Below are 24,303 nucleotides of genomic sequence, written 5' to 3' on the forward strand. Positions count from 1 at the left end.
TGAAGATAGTTAAAAAGTACCTCGTGAACAGGACATTCAGAGTCTCTCTCAATGGCATCACATCAGATGCTTTCCACATCGGTGCGTGTGTCCCACAGGGGAGCATCCTTGGCCCCATCTTATTAAACCTGTTCACCTCCCTGATGTTGCATTGCTGTCTCTGTTCGCAAATGACACATCCATCATCTTTAAGGGTAGGGTCATCGAAGCTCTGACCGCCAAACTTCAGAGAGGCCTAAATGTCCTGTCAGAATATTTCAACAGCTGGAAGATCCGTATCAACGCGGCAAAAACCCAGCTCATCATCTTTCCTCATTCCAAATCACCCAGACTTGTTCCGTCGGAGAATAATAAAATCAACTTGAACGGCACAGTGATGGAACGGTCAAAAGAGATAGTGTACCTGCGTGCTGCTTTTGAGGGAACACATTGACAAAGCATAAAGCAAATGTCACACCCTGATGAGATCCTTATATCCACTCATCAAGATCAGGAGATCCACTCTGTCTCTGAAAAACAAGCTTGCTGTCTATAATCTAATAATCCTTCCTTTAATAGAATACGGGGTGCCAATCTGGGAGAGTAGCGCAAATTCCCATAACCTCAAATTGCAAAGGGTCCAAAACATGGTTTTGAGAATTATCCTCAACAGTCCTCCACGAATTACGAACTCTGAGGTCCATCGCCTGGCTGGTCTTCAGACGCTGGAGTTACGGAGAACAGCTACCATCCAAAGGTTCAGAGATTGCTGTAGGCAATCCGAACAGCTGATCAATAGGCCCGTTTATTTAGGCCTTAGATTAAGTAGGTAGGCTATCCTGTAAATAAGCGCTAAACGCAATCATCACATTAGAATAACCAATTAACTAGAACAAAGATGAAGAGTCAAAGACTATTCAATTGAAATGTTAAACCAATGTTGAAACATAAAAAACCAGCAAATAAAAGTAAATTTTACTACTAGAATTCTTGGAAAATTTTGGGAAACTAAAATTCAGAGAACTTTAGAGAAGTTTAGAAAATTTCAAACATATTTTGCAAAGATAACAGAAGTCCAGAAATATTCAGAGAAAATCTTCAGGAGAAGAATTTTATGACAACTGTATGAACTTCCGGGTAGATTCAACACCAGAGAAGATCAGAGAGAGTCTTCAGAGAAGTCCTGAGAACATTAGAGATGTTTTTAGATTGTTAGACATTTTCATATCATTTTTGAATGTTCGGACTATTTGATGGAAAATCAGAGATCTTCATAGCAGTTTATTCAATTAATTGCTGGAACTTTCAAGAAGTTCCGAGAAATTATTGATAATTCCTTCAGCCGAGATAATCTCCCTCATTTCGTTTCCTGGTTTGTGAATCTTTGGTAAACCTTTGATCCTTGGTAGAATAGGGTTTGAAACTTTTAATTGATTCGTAGTGTTGCCAATAAACGCCTTGCACTCTTTCAAAGTTTTATCCACATGTTTAACCATAGATGGGAGGGGGTCAATCCTCAACTGTCTGTATGGGCCATTAGTTATTTTTTTCCATCATCCGGTTGTCATAGTCCTCTTTGTCCAAAATCACTACTGCATTACCTTTTTCCGCTTTTAATGTTTAAATAAATTATTGCTTTGTTTTAGTCGCTTGAACATTTTTAGGTTATTCGTGACTTTTATGGGAAACAATTTTAAAGAAGTGACCTTAATCGTGAAAGTTCTCCAAGACGGACTCCTTTAAATAAAATAATATTCTATTTTTTGACGTATGACTCCAGCTTTGTGGACTATAGGGTAGAGCACTACTTCGTCGTAATCGCCCATTTCCGTTCTATCGATCAGAAAAGATCAATAATGTCAATGATTTCACCGTGCACAAATCAAAAATAGGTTTGTTCCGATGCGTTAGTTCATTAGCTACAACATAAATCCTATTAGAGCGCATTGTATGAATATTAAAGCTCATCGTTCTCAAAACAAAAGAAGCGCTCCTAGCGAATCCCCTTTTTCTACGTTTATCCGTAGGACGAAGAAAATCTAATGGCGTTTCAATGCGTTAGGACGGAATTGAAACTCGTAGAACATATTTAGAATCAAGAAGCAGTGTTAGATTTTAAACAATATCTCAACAATTTGTCAAATTTTATCAAATGCAATGATACGTATGGAAAGGTGAATATAGAAATATTCAATTTTTTGTTTAAACCCGTTCAGAAAAGAGAGGTAAAGTGCGGGTTGTGCTTAGTAGGATGGAAATTAGATCAAAAACCCTACTAGGGTGCAAACAGTGTTCCAAAATGTTTCCCAATTGCAATCTTTTTAATCTGTATCTGGCTGACAAAAATCTGTATAAATTCGTAAATATCCTTTGGGTTCATTCAAAGCTCATAAAGATTTTGTTCAAAGTTAAGAATCTTAAAAAAGGATTTGAAAACAGCGATGAGAGGTTCGATCGGCACAAAATTTTAGGTTTATAATAGTTATAAAAACAAATCTCCTCCAAATTTGGTCCAAATCGGAAGAGGTCAATTTCGCATGCCTCGGACCTTGGCGCGGAATAACTCACATACAGATATCTGATATCAAAATATAGAGAATAATATGCATGATAACAGATAAATCTGTTTATATGGCATCACTGGGTGCAAATCGAAGAAAAAAATGTGACGAAATAGTGTCAGGTTTTGAACGCTTATAACACGGCCATATATGAATAAATTTCAATTTTAATTACACCATTTGATTCAGATTGGATGTAAGATTTGTTTAGTGTAAAGAGGATAGTTGTCAATCAATGGTTAACTATTGAACATTGATCGAACTTATTGGCCGTAATCAACCAATCACGTGCTCGCTCGCCATGACTATCGAGAGAACAGAGAGACAAGTTGGTTGTACGAGGTTATAAAATAGCGTATCAGTATGTTTTGTGTCAGTAACAAATCACAGCACCCGCGATCCTCTATGCAAGCTCCGGTGTGGAAATCATGTGCACAGACTCATAGGAACAAAATCCAGGTTGCTCAGAATAGAGTGCTGAGGATGGATCGTCCCTTCGTCACAAGAATTTCCGATCTCCACCTAGAGGCGAACGTTTCAAAATTAAGCCTGACAGGACTAGGAACTTTAAATAATAATTCTATATTTCAAATGAAATAAAGTTGAAAAGACACGTCTATGTCACTTGAGAATTCAAATGTGTAAACCACAAGAAATAAACATCATTTAAAGTCTAAGTTTTGTGTCAGTTCAGCTGCGGATGTGACGAAGGACGCTCGACACACCGTTAGACGCTATTATAAGGTCGACTTGAATGACTTGTTCCAATATCGATGTTCCCACCAAATGGAAGGATACCAGCAAAGATGTTCAGGTGAACAAGGCCTATTAAATAAAGGACAGTTGAGTTGAGCGGCACAATTTGGCTACGTGCTCTTTGCTTTAAATTAATTTAAATTAATCGGTTAAAAGCTTACAAAACTTAAATGCCACAGACACTTAGATTGTATTGCCGATACCACCGCTGACCAACTAGGTACACTGAAAACGAATCTTACTCAGAGAGTGTGTTATTTTTACTCATTCGTATGGAGTAATTTCTTAAAGCGTAGGTTACTCATGCCCATACGAATGAGTAAAAGTAGCTCACCGTCTGAGTTTCGTTTTCAGTGCATTTTTTTTACTGTTGTCTCAGCTATACTCTCGTTTATAAGCTGAATCTTGGCATGTTTTTTATTGAGACCCAGCAAAATAAAAGGCTGAGCTACACTGCACTGAAAACGGAACTAGCTCAGAGAGGGAGTCACTTTTACACATTATTATGAAGAAATTGTTCTCACTAGCGACATTTGTTGCAAAATTTGACAAAGTGGGTAGTTCAGTTTGCTACTCTGTTATTGCCAGATCTGCTGTAATAATACAGAGAAACAATATACGATGCTTGGGACTAGCATTCATCCGCAATGTGTAAAAACTCGTAATCTCAAACTAAGATCCATATCCACAAAAATCCGGACAAATGAAAACTTAAGTAAAACAAAAATTTCGCATTATATTTCAATTGTAATTGTCTATTTCAGATTAATGGGATATGATTTAAAAATTCACGAAAGCAAAACATAACTATTCGGCATTTGCATAAAATTTTCGAACTTTGCACTTAACACCATCCATTAGGGTTTGTGCAGACTCCTCAGATACCGTGGTGGTCGTTTTTGTCCAAATTTGTTGGAAGTGCTTGATAGCTTTGATTCCTAGTTTATTTTCAGAAAGCTTCCGCTTTATCAGAACCCAATATCTCTCGATTGGACGTAGCTCTACACATTTTGGCGGATTTGCAGTTTTTGGTACAATATTCACTTGATAATGACATGATGCCAAATCGTGCCAGAACAAAGGGTTTTCTTTGTGGCTTTTGATGAAGGGTAGCAATTGCTTCTCCAGGTACTCTTTCTGGTAAATCTCCTTGTTGATTGTGCCTGTAGTGACGAAACATTTACTATTTCGGCCACACGTGAAAATTGATTGCCAAATAAGGTGTATTTTAGGAAATTTTGATGTCCTGAAATTCTCAGCTGTAGCATGTTTGGCCATAGCAGAATAGAAAGGCAGCCCTGGAAGCTGCTTAAAATCCTCCAGGACATAAGTTTCATCGATCAAAACAACACATGAAAAGTTCGTCAAATTTTCGCAGTACAAACGCAGAGCCCGTGATTTTGCTGTCAAATTTTGTTTGTCGTTGCGATTTGGAACTGTTTTTACTTTATACGACTTCAGCCCCAAACGCTGTTTTGATTTTTGGACAAAACCAGGTGACATTCTTATTTATGAGCCACCGTTCAAACAGAGAGATTCGGGTTTTCCTTCAATATCCTCTTCAACTTTCGCTCCATGACACGTCCAATGTTTTCATCACTTCTCGGTTTCCTCTTGACCGTCAAACATTCCAAAAATGATTTGAGTACACCGTGAACAGTGGATCTAGGTAAATCCATTTTTTTGCAAGTTCCTGTATTGACAAGTCTGAATTTGCATTACGTCCGTACAAAATCCGCTCACGCACATGTTTTTCATTCGTCGCCATCTTGAACACTAAACATGGAATGTAAACACCACTCATAGTCTTTTTCATCAATGACGCCCAGCTATACCTTAGCGAAATTTGTCACTCCTACGTGAAATATTTCAAAAGTTATAGTGATTTGAAGGTGTCCGGATTAATGTAGATACAGACCTTATGCAATACCAACGCCGGCTACGTCTGAATGCAGGTAAAAAAAGAAATGGGTAGGAACGTTTTAACGTGACACTCGCTTAGATGGAAGCCTCAGGGACAACATCTACAATTAATCAAAAACCTAGTGACATTTTTGGACGATTTTTATTTAGAGCTGCGACCGCATTGCTTGAAACCTATAAAATAGCTATTGGAAGATTCAGTTCAGTTTAGAAATCACTCACTTGGTGGCACTAGTGTGAAATTTAAATTCAAATTACTTGCTCAACATGACTTCTCGGTTAAATACAAGGTGTCTTAAGAAAAGTTGTTCAACTTAGTGGTAATTATTGGATGATGCACAACTCGTTCACTCACTCGGCAGTGCTAGTGTGCCATTTCGCTTTAAGTTGATTGTTTAACCACCGACGAACCGACATGCAACTGGAGCGTTTCGTTTGTCCGAAATTCGATCTGTCAAATGAGCGATTCGATCTATCAAACGGGCGATCAGATCTGTCAAACGAGATGAGACGCAAACCAAGACAATATAAATTTCACGTGTTTTCGTGTCTTTGTTCACGATATGACGCGATCGGATGAGTAAATGGCGGTAGTGTTTAACGTATTTTAAATATGACGTCTTGGGCTAGAATTTGAATACAGCTGTCACGTCGGTTCGTCGGTGGTTTAACTTGACATATCAGCTAGAAAAAAAACGACAAGGGACAGCCCTATGGGGTTGTACGCAATGGTGACGTAGGACTACGTGGTCTTATATAATAAATCTTATTTGTTAACTGCAGCAAGAGCTTGTGGTTTATGTAGGAATATGAATTTGAGCGTGGTTCACTCTGTTTATACAACACCATTTTCCAACCCGAAACATTCCTAGACCGGACCGGGAATCGAACCCAGCCACCTCCAGCATGGTTTAGCATTGTAGCTGCGCCTTTACCGACTGAGCTAAGGGAGGCCCCTACACACCACCACTCACCACGCGGTGATTGAATAAACACCGTTGGATGAGACCGAAAGGAATTCAACTTTGAAATCTGTGTTAGGAAAATCGCACGCAATCGGTGAAAATTTTAATAATCATAGCAACAGTTGCACATTCGTGCAATTTTCAATAGTGACATTTTGAAAAATAATGTCTTAAATTTAACAGATGCGTTGAAATATTTCTGATCGATTGGTGATAAAATTATTGAAATTGGTCCATTGGCAGCTGAGTTATTAACGTTCAAAATCTTTCATAATTTTGTTACATGTTCCATTATCGGTTTTCACAAAGTGTACCCCCATATGGAAATCACAGACGTAGTCCTACGTTAAAAGTGATTCATATGTATAAGGCCTATTGGATGGTCAATTGGAACCAAATAGAGTTCTTTTAATATATCGGTTACTATACATCATCTGAAAGGGCATCGTTTTCTGAACGCAAAGACTTTTTTTCCGATCCCATTTACTTCCGTCTCGATTTATAAATCAAGATTGAAAGCAAAATAATCACTTCTCTGTTTGACATAAAACTAACAAAATGACAGCTCGCACCCATACAAAGTACCACCGAGGGGCGCTGAGATGGTGATTTTTGCTAATGTAATCAAACTTATTTAAAATAGTTCCAGTGCTCGACATTTGATGAAACTTTGGATTTTGGATCCATTTGTAATGCAGATAACGAATATGCAATTACCTCAAAACCCCTGAAGAACTCAATTCCATGTTTTAACTTGACAGCACGACCAGAAAGTAGGATTGTGTATTTAGTGAAGTTATTCGGATGGACAAAACCTATCGCATGATTGTCCTCAGAATTCACTCCCCATGCAGCGCTGGTTTGATACAAAAAGCTTGCTTAAGCAGTCTACATTTCAACTAGATAGGAGGTTGCTGTCTTTTGTCAAGTTATTCATATGGATAAGCCATATTGTATACTGGGCAGCTCAGATCAGAATTCTCATATCTGTCGTCGCTTATTTACCATTCTGATTAGTTACTTTAACGTTGCTGTCTTTGGAAAAGTTGTTGAGATGAATACATCAAATTACGAATTTTAGTGTTACGTTCCAACTCCAATTCCATTTATTCGGTTATATACAACATATAGATATGATCACAAATAAATATAAACTGAATTAAAGTTAACTGAAATAAGTTTCAGTTGAAAGCCACTTGTCTGTCATAGTTCTGCAACATATATGGTTGTGATGTCAGGCGTACTTTGTTTTTAAATTAAAGACCGTGCATTTCCTACCTAGTTGCTCCTCCGTGATTGATCAGAACTAATGCACTTGCACAGAGAACCACGTAGATGGTGCATGGGATTTGTTTTCCATCTTCAGCACACTATTCAATCTATTTATAGATCAATCACAACGCCGGCCACGTCCTCACGGTCTTTTGGGGAGGGAAGGATGATTAGTTCGACGTCCGTTATTACTAGAGACCGAATACACCTCTGCATCTCAACGGCTTTCACGGGGAGGATAGTTGTGTTAGTGAGGTGGGTTATTTTTAGATCAGGATGCATCTGTGGTAAGTGATGCGATGATCGGTTGGTTAAAGCAGAATTTATTTTCATTTAAATTTAGTGGGGATATAATAAGGTAAAGTGAAAAATTTCAAGGAAGAGGGGACGGACCTGGAATTGAACTCCCTACCTTCTGCTCAGTAAGCAGAAGCGGTAACCACTGAGCTACCAAGCCTCGTCAATTTGTGATGCCAGGTGCACTTTGATTTCTAAAGTTGTTCTGCCATGACTAGTAAGTTTCCGAAAGTTGGGTGAACATTTTGGGAACTGAATTATGAATAATGAATGAACTGATATTTCAATTTCAAAAATTGAATCTTAATTTTAAGATTTATTCAATAACCGCCCAATTTCAAAAATTCTAATAATGAATAGTTAGATAGAGTTATGTGTCAAAGCCATTTATTGTGTTATGAATATATTATTGAATGGAGCAGCAAAAATAGCCTCGTAGTCCTACGTCAACAATGCGGTCATGCTTTGGACACAAGCCTTAACTTTTTTCCATTTATTTTCGTAAAATCCCTTGGTACCGGTACTGAACCTCTCAATGCCGAAATACCAGTACTCACAAAAAGTATCCGGTACTGATAACCCTACTTTCAGCCTTTGGCTAGTTCGCCTCAGCCAAACGGGTTGTCCCATTACATGGTGCGAATCAAACTTAAAGCGCGGTTTAATCGGCCTGCTGACTTTGGGACGGACTTGCCATGAGCGGCAGTGTACAGTTTCTTGATACACTGTATCGGATAACATACATGAAACACTAAAATAATGAAAGCTCATTTGACGAAGAAATTCTCTTATGTCATTGCAAATCACCACAATCGACCAGTAGCATTTAATCACTCCAAGCGTGTTGAATTATCTCGAAAATGTACCATTTATTGCCGAAAAGCCAAAGCCAACATCACGAATCGTCCCACATCCATAGCACATGCACAGCTACGCGATATGTTTGCCTTGCTATATTAGGTATATCTAACATCGGAACTCGAGAGGAGCCTCTTCTGTTCCTCTCATCGTTCTACAGGTGAGGGCAGAGACTGCTGAATCCGACCGACTAGAAGGGCTCGCTCGGATGGCCAAAGTCCAGCTCACGTGTACCGACAGAGTTCTGCTCCCCGGAGCATAAATTTAGCTCCTGCACGCTGTCAAACATGATTCTCATCAACATTGTACACATTCCGGGCTAGGACCTCTGTAGGGTGGTTCGTTCGAAAAAAAGAAAAGACGAACTTGGCGGGGAACAGTCATCAAATGGTGAACCAAGGGAAACTCAAGAATTCATTAACAACCATGCGTCTCCATGTTTTGGACGTTCGACGTGGGGCACCCTAGTGCAGCATACACGTCCATTAGACTAAGTATACTTTTTACCGTACAAAGCTCGTCAGTTCTCGTTCTCGGTTCCCAGCAGTGTTTCACCAACCGAATCCATCCGAATCTAACTAATGACATTTTCTGTTCTTGTCTTTTTTCTCTCTCTCACGCTTTTGGCCCCGTAACCACCGACATACGTGCATCCCGGTTCGACGTGGCTTGGCACTAATCAACCTGGTTCCTCCGACCGCATTGCTGCCCCGGATGATGCCCCCTACACACACACACACAGTCGTCTAACGAAGTTCACTACGCCGAATTAGCATTAGCAATACCTCACGATGACAGTAGCAATAAAAATCACCTCAATCATCTGAAAAAGCTACCGCCCCCTCCGGCCTACAACTATTTCGACGAACCGACTATCTACGCCCAGATCGACCACGGTGGCAGTAACTACAAAACGTCGACCTCGCCGTTTCCACTGATATCGCCCGTGTCCCAGCAGCAGGGGCCTACACAGCAGCAACAGCAGCAGCAGTCCCTAAATCAGTCACAATTAACGTTACAGCTGCAACAACAGTTGCCAACGGATCATCACAGTCACAGCCAACAGCATACGCCAACCTCGCTGCAAAATCACCACCAGCAGCATACCCCGACCTCGTTGCAGCAGCCGCCACCGCAGTTGCAACTGCATCAACAACAGCAGCAGCAGCAACAGCAGCTGCCTAATAATAATAAACAATACCTGCGTGAAATAGTGACAGTGCGGACGCCGCTAGCGTTTTCACAACAGGAGAGTTGTGTTTAATTAAAACTTACTTCCAACGGCCACTGCACGCGCCTGGCCGTGCGTGTTTGTATGTATGTATGTATGTATGTATGTACACGTACGTAAAATGTAGGTTATTTGAATTATGTAAAAAGAGAGAGAAAAAAGGGAGCCAGGGGAAAATGGCTGCCGCAATAAGGTCAAATTCGGACACACTGGTTTCGGGCACTGGCCGACTGTGAGTGAGTTTTCAGGTTAATGGAATTGCACTGGGTATTTGATCCAGAGTTGTGTGGCGTCCGGGAAAAGGCCATCGTCGTATTTTACGGAATGTTCTAGTTATTAAGCCGCACGTACCTCATACAGTGTCTGCGGAGCGAACGGAGTACCTTCGCGGCTAGTGAGGAGAGATCACTCTCAGTTACTAGTAAGCTGCCAATAGTCACCTCCGAGTGACGTAACTCTCCAATTGGCTTTACCACAGAGACTTACGTCACGTGAGGTGACTTTTGTCGCCGCACTAGTGACTGAAAGACACCTCATCTCACTCGCCGCGTAGAATAGGGGGTATTACCAACAATCAATACGAAACTATCGATTTTAAATTGGTTTACTACTTGACTAGCCTATTGGTCCCAAGCAAATCGATTAACGTACCCCATTCCAGTCGAAATTCTAGTACTATACTATGTTTGTTCTGATTCGCTATGAAAGTTTGACAGACAAAATGAGGGGTTCGTGGATTTTCCTATGTTTCAAGGGGTGAATCGATTAACTAGTACCAGAGCTGAGCCAAAAAGTTGAGCACGTTTCTTCGGAACCTTCTGGTCTTAGAGTTACCTCTATGGTACTATCTTCGGTCCCAAGCTAATCGATGCACCCCTCGAAACATAGGAAAATCCACGAACCTCTCATTTAATCTGTCAAACTTTCATAGTGAATCAAAACAAACATAGTGTAGTACTAAAATTTCAACTAGAATGAGGTACGTTAATCAATTTGCTTGGGACCAATAGGCTAGTCAAGTAGTAAGCCAAAATAAAATCGTTAGTTTCGTATTGATTGTTGGTATTACTAAGATCACCTACGGCAAGACTCGTTTAGCTCCGCAGATACTATATGAGGTAGGGAAAATGATTGCTTCAGCACCCGTTAACAGTTTTCGGAAATCAAAATTTAAACAGTAATTTGACTGCATTTTCTCACCAAAACACTTCGCTTTATGAATTCAAACTATTCCTTACCCGTGCAAAGCTGGAGATCAAATTGAAATCAAAATTTGCTTTTGCAATGTAAATTATTTTGAATACTCCAGTTGATCTCATTTTGGTTGACTTAACTGCAAAACTGAGAGCAAAATTTTACACTGTCAAATCAAATTGACAACTAATGCTGCTTTCAATGAAATCAATTAGATTACTGATTTTGCATTCATAATGTTCAACTGAATATGGGCCTGGCGTAAATGGTTAGCATCCATGCTTCTCACGCTGAAAGACTTGAGCTCAAATCTCACCCCGGGCAAGTCACGAATTACCTAAAATGTATGAAACAAAATAAATAAACAATAATCGTTAGTTCAACGACAGATGAACTTAAATTAAATTTTAAACAATACGTTAACAGCAGAATTTCATGTTAAGTTGCTTTCATTTAAAAAGTCTTGACTGCAAAATGAAAGCACAATATGATATCAGACGTCTGTCGCAAAAATTGAAATCAAAATAAGTTTTCATTATGATATGCACTTCAAACTTTAATATCGATTTGCCTTCATTTTGTTAACCGACTTTGCTCTGATTAGATTTTTACAAATGCGCAAACGCATTTTGCAAGGTTTTTCTTAAAATGGAACATGTGTTCTACGAAATGCGGCAGATTTCGAGTTGCCGATAATAGAACAGCAGGTTAACACGCAGATCAAATGGAAAGGTTGCCGAAGAAAAAAAAGATTGCCGACAATAGTCACACTCACCTAAGAAGTTTGGAGCGTTGTACAGTTGTACAGTTTTTTTTCCGGTTGGAATGGATACAGTAGCATGCAGCAAATCATTGTAAACACACAAACACGTCTAATGTGTGCGTGACGCTGATAAAATGCCTATAGAAGCACGGACGCTGCTTAGACTGACGAGAACACGTAATTTCCCCTACATGGTTGAATAACTAAAACATCCAGTAAAACACACCGACGTTAAGTTTCCATTCGATTGATTGATTATCAATTCCGAAAATCGAATATTTTCATATTGAACATTGGTTGTTTGACTGTTTGTTTGACATCGATAACTGGTTCGCGTATTGAAAAAGAATTAAAAAGTCATTGAAACTTGCAACTAGGGATGTCCTATAAATTCTCGATTATTCGTACTAATCGATTATTGCTGAAAATAATCGAATAATTTTTTATCGATAGCCTTATATTAATGGCTTATTCCGCAAATTTCTAGTAATTCAAAGTTTATGTAAGCCACCAATCGTATCGGATAGAGAGACTTTTTTCCTACACAACTCTAGATAGAGCTGGAATTAGGGCGTTACGGCTTTAGTAAACAATGACTTCTTTTGAAGATTTCTAGAAAGTTAAGGCTTGCCAACGCAAATCAACAACACCATCGGGTGGTGCAAGAGACGGTTATGTTGGTTTGCGTGGGCGTGCCTTGAGTTCCTAGAAATCATCGATAGAAGTCATTGGCCAAAGGCGGCCACGGTAGTCAACACATTTTCTGTGATAATCGACTGCTTTTGCGTCAGAAATCTGCAAAACAAGCTATCATAGTACAGTACCAAACTAAAATGTCATATGACATGCTCTGTCATACGACACTGTCGCCCAAGACCGTCACGAAGGTATTTTAGTTTTTCTCATAATAAGAGCTGCTGATGTTGTGCTTGTGTGAATTCAGAAAATGGCAAGCAATGATGTCCTAGTAATAACATTTCTTATCAAAAATGGTTTATTTTACACAAAATTGAGGAATTAGAACGAAATCACACATGTCATATGATAGTTATTTGATAATTTTCTTTTTGCTCGAATGTTATTCTGCCGTTTGTGTTGTGTGAGAGAGACGACGGTAGAGCATGAGTGTACGAATACAAACAGACTGCCACGCATGACAACGAAGCGAGTGTAGTAAAAAACGTCAACTGTTTCAACCCCTGATCTAAAGCCCGATTCAAAGTAAATTTGGACGCATTCAAGTGAACATAACTCAAGAATTAAACAACATACACGGTTGATCAAAACGTCAAACAAAAGGGTATTTATTCAGCTTTCAAACGATGTATAACATGTTATTACATTTCACCGTTTCGAACGAACTGTCGCACTTTACTTGTGATCGATGCCATCATGATCCGCACAGTCGCTGGTGACACTGTACCGGCGAACTTATTCCACTTTAAACGCATTTGTTGTGCATTTGTAACTTCTTTACCGCATCCTCGAAGTTTTCGCTTGACAATTGCCCAATATTTTTCGATCGGTCTGAACTCAGGGCAATTCGGAGGATTAATCTCTTTGGCGACGAAATTAACATTGTTTGCAGCATACCAGTCTAGTACCTCCTTAGAGTAGTGGCAGCTGGCTAGATCCGCCAAAACATAACGTTGGTCTTGTGTTGCCGAATGAAGGGTAAAATCCGCTTTTTCAGACACTCTTTAATGAAAACCTTCGACGTCATTGTGTGAGACGTGATGAAAACCTTGGTTTTAAGGCCACAACTGCAGATTCCTTGTCAAATCATTAGTTTCCGAGCAAACTTATCAGCAAAAACAAATTTATACCTGTAAAGCACATCCCCACGACCAGTTGCCAGGTAAAATTTTCGTCCGGGGATTTGTTTATAATCCATTTTGACATATGTTTCGTCATCTAATCATCAGCCATCAAATTTCATCAAAACTCGTTCGTATAGTAATCGTGCTCGCTTTTTGGCCACTAAATTTTGTTTCAGGGAGCGATTCGGATGTTCACTGGCACAAAAAGACTTATATCCTTCTCTTGAAAGGATGTTACGCACGGTGGAAAAGTTGGAATCGTATTTCTTTGCCAAATCACGTATGGAGACACCTGGGTTGCTTTTCACGTACCTCAACACCTTTCTCCTCAACTCTTTGTCCCTAGTGCCACTTTTACGATAGATGCGCTGTGCTCTATCCACACTCAGAGTATCCTTGTAACGTTTGCTGCATGCAAGGAAGGCATTTTGTATTGAGAATATAGTCAATGAAAACAAAGACAGGGTAGCAACACGGGAGAATGAACGCGCTGAATGAGCTACTGAATTAAATAGTGCAATAGTGCTATGCTGTCAGTGACTTGTTTACTTCCCACTCATTCACACTCACTCATTGAACCTGATTGTTTTGCCCACTGGTTCTGCAGGTGAAAATCTGCCGAGATTTCGGCGGATGACCACGAGAATCTCAGAGAAGAACAACAACGAACGAATCTTCTTCCGATTGGAATTTGCACCTATAGGCATTTTTATTTTAGCCAATCTTTTTAAGTTCAAGGCATTAGGGTGGTCCTTACCGTTGATGAGTTCTAAAGGTTGAACACGAAAAAATCCGGATACGAATATCTTGTTGGGGTTCAAAAATGCGTTTTATCTTTCATAGTTCAATGCAGTGTTAAGAAAATATCAAAAAATCAAATCTCACCAACGCCCAAGATCACGCTTGATTTTCGTAGACAAAAATCAACAAGCAAACAACTGTGGTTGATTTTGCAAGCTGAGATATCGCAGCTCGGAATATCAAGCTAACAAAACTCACTAACTGCAAATCTCACCAAACTGTGGTGAGATTGAGTTTAATGATTTTTGCTTTACTCCCGAATGCAACCGAAACTTCCATAACGGCTTGCAGCAGTCCCTTCGCGTCTGCCATTGGTGAAGATTAAAAAGAGATAGCAAACTATGCTTTCTCTTTCTAAGAAAACGATGTGCAATGGAATCATTTTCGTGTCGAGTCAACTCTTAGCTTGATTTTTGCACGTTGTGAATAGTCTCGCAATAAGTCAAAGGAGCTGGTAAAATCAATATCAAGCATGATATTTTGTTCCAATATCACGCGTGATATTGCGATCGCATGAGAGCGGAAAAATATCAATTAATTTCTGATTTTGCCAACACTGGTTCAATGTAAACGCTATGCATTAGTAGGTATTATGCTTATGTTAAGACCATTGTTTCAGTCTTCGTTCTTACCATAGGCCATTGCTCGAAATTTTCTTCGTACAAGGTTCATCATCTTTTGCACGAGCACTGTTCCCACTTGTTTGGCTGAAACAACTTTGCTGAAGGAAGAAATTTTCGCTGTGATGTGCAGTTCTTTGAACTCGAAATGTCAAGCATACTGATATTAAAAATATATCACTTAAAATTAAACTAATTTATCCTTTGATTTCATATTTGCTGAATATGGATTTAAATATTATATTGCCTTGTTCATACTGCAAGCCTTGTTATATGTTATTCAGAATATGCTTGGAAAAAAATCCGTTCCCGCAAACGGGAACGGACCGTGAACTAAAAATCACGGCCAGCTATCCAGAACAAAATTTTCTCAAATATACACCGTGAGCTATGGTTCACGGCTGTGGTTCACGAATATGGGAACTCTTTTTTTCCCGTGTGACCATAGAACATGTATCATATAACTACCTAGATCACATGTGTCCAAGTGATATTGAACAACATTACAAGACTTGTAGTAGAAGTAACATTGAGCAATCAATTTGATAAATTTGACAATGTTTTGTAATAGAGATTAGTGACGTTTAACGCACGCACACTAAAGGAGGTCTATCGCCGTGTAAAGTTTTTTATTGTTTTCCTCGGGATAACCTCAAAATGTATGTAATTCAATCTGTCAAAATGAGTTTGACAACAGTTTGTTATGTATTTTCCTCGGATTTTCACTACCACAGTTTCACACAGTGCACCAATACAACCAGGCATGAAAATCTCTATAGAACTTATCTGAATAATACACTATTATTGAATACAGCAACAATTTAGTAATACTCGCGCTCTAGAATGCAAATTATTTCGGGTGAAAATGGAGAATTATCGCATTTTTGCATTTAATTAATTTGTTGTTGACTTGCCATCTTCGCGAGAAATGTTTGGCATGTGCGTTTTTACATTTGCTTCCAAAAGCAAAACTAATCCAATTCTGGGACAGGACTTGACAATCGAGCTTCTCAGGCTTCTTATTGTTTTGGAACTAATTTAATTTGTATTTTATTCGGAGTTTCTACCGCTGTTTAGCAGCTTGTACATCATTTTTGCTCAACACAATAAAAAAAAACAAAAGAAAACAATATCCATCGCTTAACACACGCAGGGCACTAAATTCTTCAACTTTCCTTTCGCAAATATAAACAATTAACAACGCCATCGACGTCAACAGTGATTCCGGCATCACTGCCATACGCATTATGCATCAACGAATACGCGTTTGTTGATATTCACCAGTGCTTGATTATCCAACCCAAAATTGTAAAATTCAGAAGCGATTCTCAAAAGTAAAATTATCAATTATTCATTTTGAGCAAAATGATTATTTTGAATATTGTCAATCAGTTATATTCAATCAGAATATATCAGTCAAGCATGAGGCAATAATTTACCATTGATCTGTGTGTAAGAACCAACACGACACGTTCTTGAGCGCTATATTTGTGACAAATGAAAATAATCATTTGGCGATAATGAACATCCAACCACGAATGAAGAAAGACAAATCAGTGCCAACATTTCAAAGGGGCGTAATTTCTTTTGTAAACAATGGCTTTAGCTATCGATTTCTCGCAAATCAAAGCCCATCCCTTACAATTAACAATGCTAGCTAGTAAAGGAAACATTCCTTTACCTGCTGGTGTCACTATTCTTCATGAGTAAGTTTTTATTCACTAGAAATCGACGGCTAAAGCCATTGTTTACAAATGCAATTACGCCCCTTTGAAATGTTGACACTGAAATGTTGAATTCGTTACTCAGTCAGAGGTTGACTTGATCAAGAGAATGATGTTATGTCAAAATTTAAATTCATGCGGGTAGTTGGTCTATCTGTTTAGGTTGTCTTCATTTTCAGCCAAGTTGAGTGTAGAAAAACCATTTTTATCAGCACTGATTGCTACTGTCAAATCGACCAATCAGAAACTGGCTCGGATTTGACAGCAAATTGGCTCGAAATCGCTACCAGATATGTCAAGTCCCGTCCCAGATCAAATTTTATGGATGAAAACAGTGGTGCCAATTCAAATGATAATCATTTTGATTTAAAGGTGTTATACAGTACATATTTTTTACCGACAAATCACATTGTTTCAAAACGCAAATCACTTGAAAATCAATCATAAATCACTTCGATTCGTAGTGCCGCATGACAGACTGAGTCAAGTGCAAGAGCATTTGGATTAGATGTGACAACTGCTTACCGTGTAATACAAATGCAGCCAGTACGAGAAAGCATTTACCGCAAAGATGATTCAGTGAAAATTTAATGAAATGATTCGAGTTCGAATAAATATATTCAAACATCGATGCATTTCGTGAATCTACAGGGGTAGAAGGATGCGTGGACGTACCAAATGCTCCAAGCTAGGTAAATTTAAATGTAATGTAATGCAGGGTACATATAATATCGAACATAGTATAATGGAATGATCTTGCTCAATGTCTCCAATGTTTACCAAATAATTATTTTGAATTTGGCACTAGAAAACTTGAAATCTTCATGTTTCAGTCCTTGAAACTTCTAGTTCAGTTGATTTTCCGCCTGCAGCCGCTTGCTGGGTAAAAATTCACACATTGTTGTGTTTTCCATCTTGAGCGGTTAGCTGTAGATAGTCACTACAAATCCTACGGTCCAAGAATCTCAAGGCTTCGGTTCGGGCTTGGGCACAAATTAACCTCCGTTATAAAACGTTGCATATGCATAACACATGGCCCAAGTAACATTGCAAGTTTTATTATGGTTTTAAAGCATGCTACAAGTTCAAATCATGGCCTACAGAACTCTCATAAAACCAAAATTGTTACTTGGGGGTTGCAGCATACGATTCTGTCATAATAAGGATTTCCACGGCGCTCGGTAACTATTCTTTCATATCTTCATATTGTTCAGGTTAAGTTGTTGAACACTATTAGCACAGACAAACAGACATAACACTCACAATCACATTCATCGTAAATAATGTTTTAGTTGGGAATGTGCTTGCATTTGTCATGGTGGCGCCACTGAAGCATTGAGCAAGCCACCAAATTTCGAACTTATCAGTGATGCCAGTTCTTTTTCACGTCTAGTTAGAAGATGTCAGCTCTTGAAAATGATAATTGGTCAAGGAATCCTACTGGAGACACATACCACATCTGACGAATACAGAAAAAAAATCAAGTTGTTGAATATTACATCAAAAGTGCTGCACATTAGTCATTCCGTTCCTAATATTACGCTGTACATTTAACACAGAATTCGAGAACAAATCATGTTGATGACTATAATATTCTTTCAACTTTTACCCCTTTTACCAATTATTGATGTTCAATACTTCACCATGAATTTCATTGATTGATACATATTATATTTTTTTTTGCTGTACACACATTAAAGTGTTGAGCAATGGTAGAAAGGGCTCTAATTAGTGATGCATTACCTCGTTTAAAAACTTGTTTCCAACAAAAGAATAGGCACACTAAACAAACAAAACAAATCCCTAAAAAAAGTCTTAGCTTCTGTGAATTTTTCATACGGATCCTAATTTCTGCAGAATTCAATCAATTCTATAGATCTTCGGAAAATTTCGTAGAACCGACATCACTGACTTCCGTCTGTTTTGCTTTTATTCAACACAGCTGACGCGTTGACAGAACGAGGGAAAAGCAACTGGTGAAAAAAATGCATGAACGAGGGATGCTCTAGTTACACATCAATGCTTGGGAATGTGGATGATAGATGGTGCTAGTGCGCATGCAAAATACGCTTGACGATTTTTTTGTAGAATTTCCTTCTAAGAGTTATGTCTGTTTGTCTGTGCTATTAGGGAACACTGTACCGGTCTATCTCAAATAACTAAAAAGTTGGTATTTATAACTTATCAACCATTAGGATCACCCTAATATCTTTAACATAAAAAGATTGACACTTTCCCGGAGACCCTATATAGGGTATACGTCCCTAACCTCGGTCTAATATGCAGCCATCGATTACGTTTTTAATCATAACTCATCAATTAATTTACCTGCAAACGATATTCTACTGCTAAATGGTATGCTTAGATATGCTTATTATGTCGTTTGCTACCAGAAACCACGAAAAGTTGAAAAACTTACTTTTTTTGAGACAATAACTCACCAGGGAAATGTATGTAATATGGGTCTATTGTCCCCAAATTGGGTCTATTTATGGATGCAACTTCGTCCTATCTTGTTTGATCCTCAAAAAAACGCTCTTGGTAACGTTTTCTGATGTATATTTTTTTATCACTATCACTGTTAACTTAATGCTCTTCATTCCTCAAAACATTTCACAGAGAAAATTTTACGAAAACTACATTAAATCACTCAAATTAAAAATTAAAAATTAAAAATTTCGCTTATCGTCTTTCGACCGCAGAATAGCGAAATCAAAACATTGTGATGTTCATTATACAGGTTTGGCAGAAAAAATCTTCCTTCCTGTTCGTTCCTTATCATCCAAATGCAAACCACATTGTTGACGTTACTCTTATTGCTATATGCTGTCAAATGAATTTCATGGGCCATAGTTAGGAACATAGAAAAGAAATGTGTCCCTAAAGTTGGGTCCATGATTTACTTGTGAAAACGTTGTTAAACAATTAAAAGAAACATAAAATATTCAAACAGCAACTGTAAGTTTTACGTCTAGTGTGTATTATCAGGTAATTCCATTCAATAAATGCCATAATCAGGCCATTTGATGATCGTCAGTCAACCTTCCCATCTTAACCTTATAAGTCATGGCGGCTAAAAACTCCGAACAGAGTGATATTCTCAACCAGTTTTATTACTTACGAGAGCTGAAAATGTATTGAAATGTTGTGATATAAATTGATTTGTGTGTGGTACACATTTATGAACCATCAGTGATCAATATTTTCCTTATTTTTTGTGTAATATTCCTTAATTAATTATTTATTTGCGGGATAGGCCGAATGAAAGGACTAGACCCACATTACATACCGTAACCCTACCTAAAACTAATTATTTAGGCACAAACAAATTATTCCACCTAAATACGGCCTCTGAACCATAGTGACGATTAGTGTATGTGCAATTCATAATAAAATAAAATCTCCCTTTTGTCCTACCACTAGGGGAGAGAAAAAAAAACAATAATAAATCAATAACTTCAAGAGAACAATGAACCCAATTGGAACGCTTTGGGGAATAAAGCGTAGGCCAGCAAATAGTCACTTATTATATGAGCTTTTGATGCTTCCAGCATTTTTTACGCCCTCACGCAATGAAAGGCCATTCGGCACAACAACTGCAACGAACCATGGAACAAAAAAACTCATACAATAAAAAAAACTCGCTTCCCAGTAAATCGAGAGGAAAATATGTCCGATTCCGATCGCACCACACATGCCTTTCCAATCCTATATCAGCGCTATTGAATTGCCGTAAAAGCGCATTAAAAATTCAATAATTAATTCAATAAAGGTACACGACGGCGTAAATTAACTGCAGCCGGCAGCTCAAAAAAAAAGTTTGCAAAAACATCAACAACAAAAGCCCGAACGCCATTCCAACTTCGAAATTCGAAACTCACAAACAGCGAGAGAAAGAGCTCTCTGTTCCTCTGCCGAAATCAAGCACACTGGCTTTTTTGTGAAACGAACCGAACACCATTTTTTCCTGGCATTTGTAAAAAAAAGAAAACTTTTAGATAAACATAAACAATTGCAACAACACTGAAAAATACTGAATTGATTGAAAGCAAAATAATGTAAGTATAAATTTTCTGAAAAGTAATAATAACGACAAACAATGAAGCATGGGTCGGGCGAAACGAAACAGTACCTACCTACCCAAAAAAACATAGGCCCACACCCACACAGACAGAACTGAGTAAATGTATAAAGATGTAATTATGAGAACAAAAGAACAATACAAGAGAGAAACAAACAGAACGATTATAACGATATGATACGAGTGCGCGGGTGCACGAAGGGAATGAAATAAGGCATTATCCTCGCTTCGCCCCGGGAAGGCACAAACACAACGCCAGGGAGAGCCAGAGTTATTGACCGTTTGATTGACTAGTTTGATAAGTTTAGATAAATTTTGTAAATAGATAATACACTCACTCAATCCGAACACTCGTGTACACAAACACCCACATACACATTCACACACACACTCACACACACACACCCTCGTACACCTTGAAATTTCAATGGAATCAATGCTGGTACACAGCGGCAGTTGTTTTGTAACTTATTATTCACACAAACAGAGAGAAATCGTTTCCTAAAAGAAATGGAGGAGAAAAAAAAAGTCAAAAATGTTGCAACTAAGAAGGCGAATCTAAAATGACTAACAATACAAAGCAAAACAAAATAAAACTGTGAAATTCCATAGGTTTTAGAGTAACTTTGATCGGCAATAGCAAATCAAAAGGCAACTTTTGAACCGAAGGAGGCGAGCAAGCAACAAACACAAACTGTTTATTACTGTAATACAATGATGAAAGAAAAAAAAAAGAAAACTATAAGAAATGTTTTATCCTGTTTGTTTCCGTAATTTATATTAAATCAAATCAACGATGCGACACGTTTTCCTGTACATATATACCTACTGATGGCAATTAGAAAACCGTAAGTTAGCAATGTAGGCTATTTTTAGGGTGGAAATTGGTAACACAATGAGCGAAAGTTTAAGCAGATTTTGTATATTGAATTCCGAACGTGTTTTAAGTAAGTAAGTGAGTTAGTACGGATGGAAGCGAGGACGGTGCGAAACGTTTTACAGGTTATAATTTTATACAGATTTTGATTTTTCTACCATCGCACACGCGCGAAGGAGAATACGAAACCACACGGAGGTGCGAGAAAGTGACGGAAAATGAGAGAACGGATGTTTTTGAATGAGTTTCAATCAGTTTCAAATAAAAACAATTTTTCTACATTAAAGGATGACGGGTTTTATTGAACGACGTTTTGAAGAACTACTTCCATTATTTATTTTTCCTTAGTAAGATTTAAGTGATTTCCGTTAAGAATATTCCCAGAGATGGCGCTGTTGTTCTGGTAAGCATTGTCAAATTCAGTTTGCGAGAAGAGAAAAAAACAATTATTTCCAATAATGCCAAGCAGTAATCAAGAACATGCTTAGCACGCACAGTTGTACACACCAACTCCTCATTTGTTAATAACTTTTCACTCAATTGTTGTAATTTGTGTTTCTTTAAAGTAATTGATAGATAAGGATCATAGTTTACTATAAATATGCAAAGAGTAGGTAAATCTTAACATTTGAATTAACACCAATGAATTTTTACTCCGAGATGTGCAGCGAGCATTTCTCACTTCGTTTTTACAACACAAAAACAAATATAGTTTCATTCAAAGTGTTTTTATGTTACTTCATACGCGAAGTTAGCGATTTTCAGAGTTGGTTGGAAATGCTAACATGAAGCTTTAGTGTGATAATTTATTAGCTAGAGAATGATCTTTTAGAAGAGGGTAGGTGGATAGTTCCGTTAGAGTACGGCAGTATGAAAATTGAATAGAAGTTGAAAATGAGCGAAGGGCCATTAATGCGACAGTTTTTAAAGATAGACGCACATCTTTTGCCTAACCCGTACGATGTACGCGGAGACTTGAAGTATGTCTCCAAGTCTACAGGCAAAAAATGTGCGTCCCTCTTTTGCTCATAAACTGACTGCGGCTGTGGAATAGTTCTAGCGACGTTTTCATCACTACCTAAAGCCTACCTAAAGGTAGTGATGAAAACGTCGCTAGAACTATTCCATAGCCGCAGTCAGTTTATGGGCAAAAGAGGGACGCACATTTTTTGCCTGTAGACTTGGAGACATACTTCAAGTCTCCGCGTACATCGTACGGGTTAGGCAAAAGATGTGCGTCTATCTTTAAAAACTGTCGCATTAATGGCCCTTCGCTCATTTTCAACTTCTATTCAATTTTCATACTGCCGTACTCTAACGGAACTATCCACCTACCCTCTTCTAAAAGATCATTCTCTAGCTAATAAATTATCACACTAAAGCAAATATAGTTTATTACTAGAATTAAAATCTACTCTTTTTTACGCATCTATAACAAGCTTAATCTCTATTCCATCTACTGCTTCAAAAAGAACTATGTTTCGTCAACCGTGTGCAAAGTTATTAGCAAATGAGCAGTTCGTGACCAAAACTGTGTATGCCAAGCATGATCAAGAATTCACGTAGTTAAGTACATAGTGACAGTAAATATTTACCTTCTTTGGAACTTTTACTTCAACATTTACTTGTTATTGAACCATTTAGTAAAGGCTATTTTTCACACAGCTGTTCCAAAATTCTCTTTCACGAGTTCAATTTCTCAACATGCCATGCATTTTGATGACACACAATTTGAGTTTTCCCTCTCCCAGACTTCAGAATAGAATACCTGGAACTGGAAAAGATGTTGATACCCTTATTTATTGCAAATTTGTATGTATGCAAAAGGATACCACTCATTGTTGCAGGGAACAGCAATTCGATAGTGGATTGTCCACCTCGTACAGGGTGTATTCCGAGGTGTATTCGATAAAAATGGCACACACATATTTACTCACCAAAATTAAACCGATTATCGGATTTTCTTGAAATTTTCAGGGAATGCAAAACTACTAATGAGTTATGATTTACTAAGCTTGTTTTATTCGTCTTCCATCTCAAATGCCCGCACCTTTTTTTTTACTCCACCCATCAAATTTTTACAAAAATTTTCTTCAATACCATCTCTGTTTTAATAATGTTTGGCACCAAATTGACTCCGTTGGATCGGTACCACTCCAACACGTTTCGAGCGTAGCGGCAGGATGCTAGATCAGGCCAAAACAGAGCTGATCCGTTGGGCTTTCTCATGAATGGCAAGAGACGCTTCTTAAGGCACTCTTCCGTGTAAACCGCACCGTTGATTGTTCCGGAAGTGATGAAGGGAGCGCTTATTTCACCACATCCGCAAATCACCTGTCAGATCAGGAACTTCTTTGCAAAATTCGATAATTTCTTCTTTCGAACATCCTCCGGAACATCGAACTTAGACTTGGCAACGATTCATGCCCAGGAATTTTACGTAAGTTTCGTCATCCATCACGATGCTACGCGATTTGGTGAGCAACTCTGTGTAAAGTTTCCAGGCGCGGGTTTGGACACCTGACACCTTGGACTTTTTAACGACATCTCGAATTGACATGTTTGGACGGTTCTTGAACTA

The 24,303-nt window shown here is 38.3% G+C and overlaps 1 protein-coding gene across 1 annotated transcript in view; it reads left to right on the top strand.

Annotated features, from left to right (window-relative positions):
• Positions 1-10,266, top strand: part of side-VI (sidestep VI) — a 1,063,375-nt gene extending 1,053,109 nt beyond the window's left edge. Inside the window, exon 17 of the mRNA XM_065225644.1 lies at positions 9,354-10,266. Coding sequence (XP_065081716.1) covers positions 9,354-9,875 — 522 coding nt within the window. The 3' untranslated portion in view covers positions 9,876-10,266. The remainder of the gene's footprint in view (positions 1-9,353) is intronic.
• The last annotated feature ends 14,037 nt before the right edge of the window (positions 10,267-24,303 follow it).

This window comes from Ochlerotatus camptorhynchus, unplaced genomic scaffold (genome assembly GCF_037179485.1).
Source record: "Ochlerotatus camptorhynchus isolate MF236.1 unplaced genomic scaffold, CSIRO-AGI_Acam_v1.1 ptg000232l, whole genome shotgun sequence".
Taxonomy (NCBI): domain Eukaryota; kingdom Metazoa; phylum Arthropoda; class Insecta; order Diptera; family Culicidae; genus Ochlerotatus; species Ochlerotatus camptorhynchus.